General features: G+C 40.4%; 3 protein-coding genes across 3 annotated transcripts; all 3 read left to right on the top strand.

Moving 5' to 3' along the window:
- Positions 1-2,021: 2,021 nt before the first annotated feature.
- Positions 2,022-2,963, top strand: LOC109960451 (olfactory receptor 1500-like). Its single transcript, XM_020600563.1, has one exon. It carries the CDS (start codon positions 2,022-2,024, stop codon positions 2,961-2,963), a length of 942 nt encoding a protein of 313 aa, XP_020456219.1.
- A 724-nt stretch (positions 2,964-3,687) lies between these two features.
- On the top strand, positions 3,688-4,659 carry LOC109960452 (olfactory receptor 52K1-like). The gene has a single exon (XM_020600564.1). The coding sequence runs from the start codon at positions 3,688-3,690 to the stop codon at positions 4,657-4,659; it is 972 nt and encodes a 323-aa protein (XP_020456220.1).
- A 2,405-nt stretch (positions 4,660-7,064) lies between these two features.
- On the top strand, positions 7,065-8,036 carry LOC109960453 (olfactory receptor 1500-like). The gene has a single exon (XM_020600565.1). It carries the CDS (start codon positions 7,065-7,067, stop codon positions 8,034-8,036), a length of 972 nt encoding a protein of 323 aa, XP_020456221.1.
- Positions 8,037-12,036: the final 4,000 nt, after the last annotated feature.

Consider the following 12,036-nt stretch of genomic DNA (forward strand, 5'->3'; position numbering starts at 1 on the left):
CATACTGACCCAGCTCACTGTGCCTGCCCCCAACTGTCAGTGGTCAGTGGATCACCAGCTTTCTGACAGACAGGAAGCAGCAAGTGTGGCTGGGAAAAACCACATCCAGCACAATAGGCACAGGTGCCCCCCAGGGGTGTGTGCTCTCCCCTCTTCTATTTTCACTCTACACCAACGACTGCATCTCGAAGGACCCCTCTATCAAGCTCCAAAAGTTTGCAGATGACACAACGGTCACTGGTCTCATCTGAGACAGTGACAAGTCAGCCTACAGACGGGAGGCAGAACAGCTGGTCCTATGGTGTAACTGCAACAACCTAGAGCTGAACACAATCAAAACAGTGGCAATGACAGCGGACTTCAGGAGGACCCCCCCCTACTTGGCTGCACTGTATCAGCACTAAAGTCCTACAAGTTCTACAAGTTCCTGGGCTCCACTATTTCCCAGGACCTGAAGTGGTCGTCCAACATCAGGACCATTACCAAGAAGGCACAGCACAGGATGTACTTCCTGCGCCAGCTCAGGAAGTTCGACCTGCCCCAGGAGCTGCAGATACAGTTCTACCGAGGAATTATCGAGTCTGTTCTCTGCACCTCCATTACCGTCTGGTTTGGCTTATCGACCATGCAGGACAGGAACAGACTTCAGCGGACAGTCAGGACTGCAAAAAAGATCACTGGTGCAAGCCTGCCCTCCATGGGGGACCTGTACACGTCACGTCAAAAGGAGGGTGGAGGAGATTTCTGCAGACCCCTCACACCCGGGACACAATCTGTTTGAACTCCTCCCCACTGAAGAGCGTTACAGGTCACTGTCTAACTGCATTGTTTATTGCTTGTTTACACTGTTTATGGTATATTGTTTACTTGCCGTGGGTTCCCTCTGGGTACTCCGGCTTCCTCCCACAGTCCAAAGACATGCAGCTTAGGTTGATTGGTGTCTCTAAATTGCCCATAGGAGTGCGTGTGTGTGGTTGTTCATCTATGTGTTAGCCCTGCGATGGATTGGCGACCTGTCCAGGGTGTACCCCGCCTTTGCCCAATTGCCGACTGGCAATTGCACCCCGCCCATGACCCCGTTCAGGGACTAAGCGGTAGAAAATGAATGAAAACAAAATGTTTTCTTGCCTCTTGCTGTTTCCTTGCATGGGGATATGTATGTGCACATTGCGAGCCGTTGTACCAGAGTCAAATTCCTCGTGTCCAGCACCCCTGGCCAATAAAGTTGATTCTGATTTTGATTCTGATTCAGATCACCAGTGGCAGTGCAGTCTCCCAACAGAAGCCTCTGCAGAGGGTTTGTGGCTCGTTATATAATGCTAAATAATGTTGCCAACAATTAAAAGACGTACTGACTTCACTATGTATTAAGAGTTGTGACTTCATTGGTTAATCACTAACACTTGGCTGGCTTTTATTATTATGTTAGTTCAGCATTCTTAGTGTTGGTGTGAATGCAAACAGTAAAAAGCCCAGGAAGTTATGTAGTTTTTGTTGGAGCTCCCCAGTGGGATAGTCCCTAGAACTGTTTGGTCTGAAAGCTCTTCATGAGCCAGGTTGCTTCTCAGCACCTTGTGCTGCATTTTGCATGCATTTTAATGTTTTATCCATCTGTGTGCTAAACACTTTAAATTGCTGCTGCATATGAAAATGTACTATATAAATTAAGTTTCCTTGCTCCCACTTGATCGAGATGTGGAAGATAAGGGATGCATTTTATGGTGAGGTGTAAACACAACCTCACTAGCATGCGAGCAGCTCAGCACAGCTCCGCTGAGCATACTGCAGCACGGAAGGGCAGACACTTGCTGATGGAAAAATACCAATGTAATAGCCACAGGAGATCAGGCATTGACCCTATTTGTCATGAACTCAGACGGATAGTGCTCCTGTTATTAGTCACTCCTTTCAGAACAGTTAAAGCTTCACAGACTTTAGAATAGAAGACCTAGGATACAGTCACAGTAAAGAGAACATCTATCTATATGTACTCCTGTGATGTGGACAGGAGAAGTTTTAGAATGAATTTTTTTAACTCAGCTTTCGAGCCAAACATCACTTTTGTTCGTCCTGCGTATTTTATAATAAGTGGTTTTTCTGGCATCCCAAATATTAAGTATTATTATGTTTTTCTTGTTTTGCTTTATATAGTTTCAGTTCTGGGAAACACAGTTGTGATGGTAATAATATGCTTGGAACGTAAACTGAGAACTCCAAAATATATTGCAGTTTTTAACCTAGCATTTACAGACCTGTTTGGTAGCTCTGCCTTGGTGCCAAAGGTTCTTGACATTTTCCTGTTTGACCATCCCTACATTTCCTACAATGACTGCTTGACATTCATGTTTTTCTGCTATGCCTGCCTTCCAATGCAGGCCCTTAACCTGGTTATACTTGCCTATGACAGACTGATAGCTGTCAGCTTCCCACTACACTATCATATGAAGGTGACCCACAGGTTCATGTTTTCTTTAATTGCCTCTTTTTGGTTCTTTATTATAATTGTTGTACTCATTGCAGTCGTTCTTCTCACAAGACTTTCTTATTGTAAGTCTGTGGTTATTGATAGCTATTTCTGTGACTATGTCTTGATGCAAAAGCTGGCCTGCAATGACAGGACTGCCATTCAGGTCTTTGGTAATTTTCTACCTGTTCTTATTCTTTGGCTTCCACTGGTATTTATTGTGTTTACTTACATGTATATTGGCAGTGCTTTGACTAAAGTGGCCACAGTTCGGGAGAGAGTGAAGGCTTTTAAAACTTGCATAGCTCATGTTTCATTAGTGGCAATCTATTTCCTCCCAATTATAATCACCTTTACCATAAGTATACATCCAAATTACAGGATTATAAATTTGTCTTTGTCCTCTGTTATTCCTCCCACATTAAACCCAATCATTTATGTTCTGCAGACACAAGAAATCAAAGAATCAGTAAAAAACTTGCTTAAAACCAGAGGATAGCCTAAAATTCCAAGAAAACAATGTTAGTTGATGTTTTTGGCTTTTTGCATTAGGGTAAAATAACAGTTGCAAATCCTATATTTATTTAATCGTAACAAACATATCTGTGAATAGAGTTTGTATCATAGAATGACATAACTGCTGCTTTAGAATGTATACTGAAGTCAAAACAATTTACAAACAGCACAATACAGAAATAATTACTATACCATGTTTATAGCATAGTTTCTGTTTGTGTGGGAGCAACATGAACAAAGTTCTTCTTACACCTCCAGAACAATGTCATTTTTTTTTTTGCCCTGATTAAAGAAGACTGATCTTCCAGGCATATTAGCATTTCTGTGACACTGTACAAAGGCACAGTAAGTGCTTTAAGCTAAATGCTAAAGTCACAGTTAAAACACTGTTTGACATAATATCAAAAAAATTTGTTTTAGGTGTTCTACTTGTGGTACAGTACTAAGCCACTGTAAGATGGTCTGCCAGATGCTGACTGGTTTAAAAACAATAGACATTTGGTAGCAAACCTTGACTTTATTGGACAGAAATGTGAAGGACTGCTGCTTCTCTTGGTAACTACCTCTCTCAAAACAGTTTAAAGCTTGACAGAGCTCTGTCACCAGAAAGCGAGAGCCAAGCTCAGCTCCATCCACATAGGAAAACCCAGTGCTGATGTACAGAAAGACGCTTCTGTCTGTAAATCACTGCTGTGGACAGTTTTAATATGGAGTTATTCAACTCAGCTTTTGGGGAAAACACCACTTTTGTGCATTCTGCTTATTTTATAATAAGTGGATTTATTGGCATACCTGATATGAAGTATTATGCCTCTCTCTTTTTTGTTTACATAGTTTCAGTGCTGAAAAACATAACTGTCATGGCTGTTATATGCATGGATCAAAAGCTAAGAATCCCAAAATATATTGACATTTTTAATCTAGCATTTGTGGACCTGATTGGTAGCTCTGCTTTGGTGCCCAAGGTTCTTGACATCTTTTTTTTTTTTTACCATCCCTACATCTTATACGACTGCTTGACATTCATGTTTTTCTGCTACTCCTGTCTTTCAATGCAGTCATTTAATCTGGTTGCACTTTGTTATGACAGACTGATAGCCATCATCTTCCCACTGCACTATCAAGCGAAGGTGACCCACAGGTTCATGTTTTCACTGATTGCCTCTTTTTGGCTTTTTAACATTACTGCTGCTCTCATTGCTGTTGGCTTTCTTACAAGACTTTCATACTGTAAATCTGTGGTTATTGACAGCTATTTCTGTGACTATAGCCTGATGCACACATTAGCCTGCAATGACAGAACTCCTAGTCTGTTCATTGGTAGGTGGTTTCCAGTTCTTATTTTCTGGCTCCCACTGGTATTTATATTGTTAAGTTATGTATGTATTGGCTATGCACTGTTTAAAGTCATCACAGTTCAGGAAAGCGTGAAGGCCTTTAAAACATGCACAGCTCATATTTTATTGGTTGCAATCTTTTATCTCCCAGTAATGATCACATTTACGTTTAGTGGTGCAAGTATACATCCAAATGCCAGGATCATAAACATGTCTCTGACCTCTGTCTTTCCTCCCATGTTGAATCCAATCATTTATGTTCTGCAGACACAAGAAATCATACTATCACTGAAGAAAATCAAAAACCAATTCAAATTCACAGTGAATAAAATGATAAAATGATCATTTGTTTATGTTTTATTTCGATCAAAAGTGTGTCAAATTCTAATGTTAAAACTGAAAAGAACTAGCATGGAAACATCCTCCTCATCATCAGAAAAAAAAGTAGAATATAAATGTGATGGGCTATAAATGTTATGGTTTAGTCCCCCTCACCGGGGGAACTTAGGTAGGACTTAGGAGTGCAGACCCAGGTGCTAGTGAAAAAAGGTGATTTATTAAAGAACCCAGACAAACTGAGTCAACATATAATACAATAACTGGGGTAGGACAGGGATGGCTAAGGTGTCCAGGACAAGCAGATGAGTAGGAGGATTGCAGGAAACAGGAGAGTAGAGGACCAGGACAAGGCAGGCGAGTAGACAGGAAAACAGTGACAGGTGAGATGACAGGAGGGACACAGGAACAAGAAGAACAGGGCTAGAGTAGCGTTCGCTGAAGTGCTAGCCGTCCGGTACCTACGGCTGGGAAAATCACAGTCAGACACACATGGCTAGGAAAGTACACCAGAGGTAATCACGGCATCGCCGTCAAATACACACGGCTAGGAAAGTTCACCAGTGGTAATCACAGCATCGCCGTCAGTTACACAAAGCAGGGGGAAGGTCGCCAACAAGAGTGGCCCTATCTAACACAAAACAAGAAAAAAACAAAAACCTCGCTGTTCACTCAAACTGTCACATACTACTTCAACATGTCTGTGTCCAACATAGTGCAATGCTCCGGCCGACGACGGAGCATCTCCCAGGGGTTTAAATAAGGAGGCAGGTATTACAGAAATGCGCCCCAGCTGTGCGCGACAACCCACAAGTCACTAATTACAGAAAGCGACACAGCTGAGGCGCCGATCCCGCAAAAAGAGCGAGCAGGAGAGAGAAAGGCAGAAGAGAGGCAGGTCACACCGAGCGGACCTGACAATAAAACCTGAGCTTAGATTGTTATGCCTTCTTCAGGGTGCACTAGTCCTTCAGTTTCATGTTTGAGACTTTTACACCACCAGTGATAATCAGTCAGCCTATTACCAACAGGTTTGCCAAGTGATTAGCTGTAATCAAATGTGTCCTGAGATTGAGCAACTTTGGCTCAGTTGTTGCTGATAAACTGCTTGATACTCATTGGTGGTGAAAGGGATCTAGACGTCAAACTCAAGACTGAAGAAGGTATAGATGAAATGCTGTGCACCTTCTCCTGTGCTGATTTGTGACTTTTTAAAATAAATTAAATGACCCTTATTTTTGATTACTTTGTGATCCCTTCTTTTTGTGCCTAAGAACCTTACTGAAATTCTCATACAGCACATACCATAAACTGATCTGCTGGAATTTTTCAAGAACTGTAGCCAGAAAGGCAATAATTACAAATTGCACAAACTTTTTTTTTTTTTTTTTTTATTCGAGCTAGCTTTCGGGGCTTTTTATTAAAAACTAAAAAACTCAATGTTGACCTCCAAACTATGTCAGGGGACGCTGGCAGGCTGGAGTATAAAAGTGCTTACTGAAATTTTAGCACAGTCAGTCTTTTAAGGATGTCACCAATCAACCCTTCATTGATTGTGTATTTCTGTGATTGCCCAGAAATATACATGCAACAACACAAGTCTGAAGCTTTCTTAAAGTTAAGCAGAATCAAGAAATGTCGGCGTTCTCGCATTGACAAAAATTGCCATTAGGAGATGTATGTATTTATTTAAAAAATAAGTTTGCAACATTGCATTTTCATGTTTGAAGAGCACAGCCACTGAGTTGCTGACGTGTTTTTAGCAGTATTTAATATTATACTGAAGTGTAGGATATTAGAGTGGACAAGCAACAGACATGCTTATTTGTGGCAGTGTTTTTGGAACAGGTCAGATCACCTAAAAATCAAAACTGGTAGCAATTTAGTTCAAGCCCTCTAATGTTGTTTCCCCCCCAACACAGTTATTGTACCATTATCATATCGTGAGTGCCCCATAATAACATATTACTCACACTTTTAGTATGTATGCTACAAATACAATTACTCTAGGAACTAAGCTCTGCTCAATTGTTTATATTTCTGATCTACAATACATACAAACATACAAGCATTTATACAAATAAAACACAAATCTGTGTTGTATACCGTTGATAACATAAGCAGTTAATATGTTTATTAGAGAATTAGAAATAGATTGGTTGAGTACCAGTCACTGTTTTGCACTGTAAAAAGGGTTTGTTTGATGTTGAGTGACATACATAGAAGAGTTACGGAAGATCAGGCATTGGTCCTATTTGTCATTTACTCAGAGGAGGACCGCACCTCTTATTAATCATTCTGGTCACAACAGTTAAAGGGCAGCACAGCTTCATCACCACAAAGAGAACAGAATACAGACAGCAAAGAAGACATCTGTCTACACTTATCACTGTGCTGTTGATGGTTTTTCTATGGATTTAGTCAACTCAGCTCTTAGGAAAAACAACACTTTTGTGCATCCTGATTATTTTATAATAGGTGGATTTACTGACATACCCAATATGAAGTATTATTATGTCTTTCTCTTTGTTGTTTATATAGTTTCAGTTCTGGGAAACACAGTTGTGATGGTAATAATATGCTTTGATTATAATCTGAGAACTCCAAAATATATTGCTGTTTTTAACCTAGCATTTACAGACCTGATTGGTAGCTCTGCTTTGGTGCCGAAGGTTCTTGACATTTTCCTGTTTGACCATCCCTACATCTCCTACGGTGACTGCTTGACATTCATGTTTTTCTGCAACACCTGCTTTTCAATGGAACCTCTTAATCTGGTTGCACTCTCTTATGACAGAATGATAGCTATCATCTTTCCATTACACTATCAAGTTAAAGTCACCCACAGGTTCATGTTTTCTTTGATTGCCTCTTTCTGGCTCTTTGTCATTACTGTTATTCTCATTGAAGTCGGCCTTCTCACAGGACATTCCTTTTGTCAGTCTGTGGTCATTAACAGCTATTTCTGTGACCATGGCCCAATATACCGACTGGCTTGTGATGATAAAACACCTGACTTGATTATTAGTATGTTGTTATCATTTCTTATTGTTTGGTTTCCACTGGTATTCATTGTGTTTACTTACGTATATATCGGCTATGCTTTGACTAAGGTGGCCACAATTCATGAGAGAGTGAAGGCTTTTAAAACCTGCACTGCTCATCTGTCATTAGTGGCAATTTATTTCTTCCCAGTAATAATAGCTTTTGCCTCACTGGGAAACTTACATCCAAATGCCAGGATCATAAGTCTGTCTCTGACCTCTGTAATTCCTCCCACATTGAACCCAATCATTTATGTTCTGCAGACAAAAGAAATCAAAGAATCTGTAACAAAATTGTTTCCAATCAGTGGGCAGTTCAAAACTGCCATGAAAATATAACAATAATCTGTTTATTGATGTTTTGGGCCTTTTGTATTTAGCAAGGTTTGTGTTATAGTACAAAAAAATTGTATGTACTTTTGACTGTTTAAACTGTTTTAATGTGTTTAATTTGTTTTCAGGGTAATATTATTGTCTCTTTCCACAAATTGTTTGTGAAAATCTAAGGCCGAATATTTAAAATGTTAGAAAATTGGAAAGAAATGACTTTATTATTAGTATGTTGTTATCATTTCTTATTGTTTGGTTTCCACTGGTATTCATTGTGTTTACTTACGTATATATCGGCTATGCTTTGACTAAGGTGGCCACAATTCATGAAAGAGAGAAGGCTTTTAAAACCTGCACTGCTCATCTGTCATTAGTGGCAATTTATTTCTTCCCAGTAATAATAGCTTTTGCCTCACTGGGAAACTTACATCCAAATGCCAGGATCATAAGTCTGTCTCTGACCTCTGTAATTCCTCCCACATTGAACCCAATCATTTATGTTCTGCAGACAAAAGAAATCAAAGAATCTGTAACAAAATTGTTTCCAATCAGTGGGCAGTTCAAAACTGCCATGAAAATATAACAATAATCTGTTTATTGATGTTTTGGGCCTTTTGTATTTAGCAAGGTTTGTGTTATAGTACAAAAAATTGTATGTACTTTTGACTGTTTAAACTGTTTTAATGTGTTTAATTTGTTTTCAGGGTAATATTATTGTCTCTTTCCACAAATTGTTTGTGAAAATCTAAGGCCGAATATTTAAAATGTTAGAAAATTGGAAAGAAAATTAAACATGTACTAAAATTAAGTTTGAGAGCATTCAGCAACTTTAGAATTTGTTATGTGCATGTGCTGACATATCCGTGCAGATTCTTGGTCATCCAGGTCATAATAAGCTGAATAGACTTAGAAAAGTCAACTGGACTAGGTTTCAAGACAGAGCGTCTGCCAGCGGAATAAGTAAGGAGGAGAAGGCAATCATCGGGATGCACCCCAGCTGTGCGCCTCAACAAACCAGTCGCTAATTACTGGAATGCAACACAGCTGAGGTGCAGAGCCCACAGGATAGAGAGAGCAGAGGAGAGAAAGACGGAGGAGAGGCAGCGGCCGCCGAGCGGCCCTGACATGTACACCGCTGCTGACTACTTGCACACACAGCTCACATGTTCACTATACTGTGTTCTTGTTGTATTTGTATTATGCTTCTTTCATTTACTGCTTAAAGTGCCTTAGATTCGTGTTACCTACTTATCTACTTTATATTTCACTTGTACTGTGTGGCATTCATGTTTCCTCACTGTGCATATGACAATAAACACTGTGACTTGACTTGACTATTTGTTATGAACTCTGAAGAGGACCGCTCCCCTTATTAGCCACTCTTGTCAGAACAGTTAAAGCTTGGCACAATTTCATCATCACAAAGCCAACGAGATACAGATGCATTAAAGAGAACATCTACTACTAATACAATGTCTACTTTTATCACTGTGCTGTAAACAGGAAAAGGTTCTTTGCCATTACTGCCATTCTCATTGCAGTTAGCCTTCTCACCAGACATTCCTACTGTAAGTCTGTGGTTATGGACAGCTATGTCTGTGACTATGGCCAGATATACTGACTGGCTTGTGATGATAATACATCCAGCCACATCCTTAGTGTTTTGTTAACACAGGGGGGGCCAAATCCCGCCCCCGAGGCTTAAAGTGCCTTAGATTCGTGTTACCTACTTATCTACTTTATATTTCACTTGTACTGTGTGGCATTCATGTTTCCTCACTGTGCATATGACAATAAACACTGTGACTTGACTTGACTATTTGTTATGAACTCTGAAGAGGACCGCTCCCCTTATTAGCCACTCTTGTCAGAACAGTTAAAGCTTGGCACAATTTCATCATCACAAAGCCAACGAGATACAGATGCATTAAAGAGAACATCTACTACTAATACAATGTCTACTTTTATCACTGTGCTGTAAACAGGAAAAGGTTCTTTGCCATTACTGCCATTCTCATTGCAGTTAGCCTTCTCACCAGACATTCCTACTGTAAGTCTGTGGTTATGGACAGCTATGTCTGTGACTATGGCCAGATATACTGACTGGCTTGTGATGATAATACATCCAGCCACATCCTTAGTGTTTTGTTAACACAGGGGTGGCCAATTCCAGCCCTCGAGGGCCGCTGTCCTGCTTGTTTTCCAACTATCCCTGCCTGACCTGACCTGCTGCTGATTACCTGGCTCAGGTGTGTTCAGCCCGTCAGAAGCTGGAAGATACCATCTTAGATGAAAGTGGAGTGAGGAAAGATAAAGTGAATTGGTATCTTCCAGCTTCTGACTGGGCTTCCACTGATATTCATTGTGTTTTCCTACCTCTATATTGGCTGTGCTTTGACTAAAGTGGCCACAGTTCATGAGAGAGTGAAGGCTTTTAAAATCTGCATAGCTTATGTTTCATTAGTGGCACTATTTTCCTTTCACTAATAATAGCTAGTATCTCTATGGGAAATTTACATCCAAGTGCCAGGATCATAAGATCATACATATGTCTTTCCTCCCACATTGAACCCAAACATTTAAGTTCTGCAGACACAAGAAATCAAAGAATCTTCAAAAAAAATGTTTAAAAGTTCAGTCCAAAATTACACAGAACAAAATAGCAATAATGACAGTGGGCCTTTTTTTATATGGCATAATTTGTATTATGGAAAGACAGCTGTTACAAAGGAAACGTTATGTAAGTCAACAAGGTCCACATCAGTTGTTGAGGAACCAGGGCAAACAAAGTCTGATGAAGTCACTGAAATTTGTGACTCAGTTTTTGGATCACTTGCCTGTTTTATTCAATGTTGCTGCTCTGTCACTAGTCAAACCTTTTATTCCTGTTGCTTTTAGACATACTGTCACTTCCTCTACAGCAGGAGAGTTTTCTATTCATTTTAAAAACTCTTGTCTGTATTTGATGAATGATGTCTCCTCCCTTATGAATCCTGAGGAATAGTTAAACTCATTAACTACCACTTGCAAGGATATAATGAATCAGATCAGCTGGTCAAACTTCAAGCATGTCTTAAAGACATAAAGGCCTGGATGGCCTGTAACTTCTTACTTCTAAATTGACAAACGTAGATTGTTTATATTGTTAGTATAATAATAAACGTGAATCCACTGTGTTGAAATTTTTAACTCCCCATAACGCTAAATCAATGGGAGCCCTGAACTTGTTTCTCTGCAATGAGACGGTCACCCGAAGTGTGTCTACTCCGTTGTTTTGTTTTGGTTGCAGTCACTGCAGAAAAACCCGCTTCACACAGATAGGATGTCGGAAATGGCAACAGGGTTTTCAGTGCTGTGGTGGCGATCTCAGGGTATTCTGTCATGACTTTAATCCAGAACACCGACAGAGTTGTTGTCTCGAACATACTTTTAAGGCCGCCGTCATTTGCGATCTCCAGCAGTTGATCTTCTTCTTGCACAGACCTGCTGGATTCACCTGGTTTGTTGACAAATGGGTTGCAGATCCATTCCTTGGCAGTTCGTGGGTCCTTTGTGGTTGGGAAGTAGCGCTCGAACTCTTTTAAAAGCAAAGACAGGTGATCGTGCACCAGCTGGGAGAATGAAGGCTCAGGCTCAGTCTCACCCAAAATCCCCACTAATGTTTGAAACATGTCCAAAATGCCTCTGTTGACGCGCCGTCCCCACAAATCCAGTTTGGCTTTAAATGCAGCTACTTTATCTGCCAACTTGAAGACAGTTGTCATTTTCCCCTGAAGTGACAGATTGAGTTCATTGAGCAGGCTGAATATGTCCACAAGTAAGCCAGTTTTGGCGCTCAAGTGACCGAGATGTAACCGAGAGAATACGGTCATTTTCCAAAATAAAAGATCGTTCATACTCAGATAATAAATAAAACGGAAATAATTAATGATTTCTTGTCCGGCCAGGTAACAATTGATCCACGGACCGGTACCGGTCCGCGGCCCGGGGGTTGGGGACCACTGATCTA

The sequence above is a fragment of the Monopterus albus genome, unplaced genomic scaffold, assembly GCF_001952655.1.
Source record: "Monopterus albus unplaced genomic scaffold, M_albus_1.0 scaffold47.1, whole genome shotgun sequence".
Taxonomy (NCBI): Eukaryota; Metazoa; Chordata; class Actinopteri; order Synbranchiformes; family Synbranchidae; genus Monopterus; species Monopterus albus.

Bases quoted from the DNA above. Each gene is read 5' to 3' on its own strand.
- LOC109960453 (XM_020600565.1), top strand. From the start codon at position 7,065: ATGGATTTAGTCAACTCAGCTCTTAGGAAAAACAACACTTTTGTGCAT.
- LOC109960451 (XM_020600563.1), top strand. From the start codon at position 2,022: ATGAATTTTTTTAACTCAGCTTTCGAGCCAAACATCACTTTTGTTCGT.
- LOC109960452 (XM_020600564.1), top strand. From the start codon at position 3,688: ATGGAGTTATTCAACTCAGCTTTTGGGGAAAACACCACTTTTGTGCAT.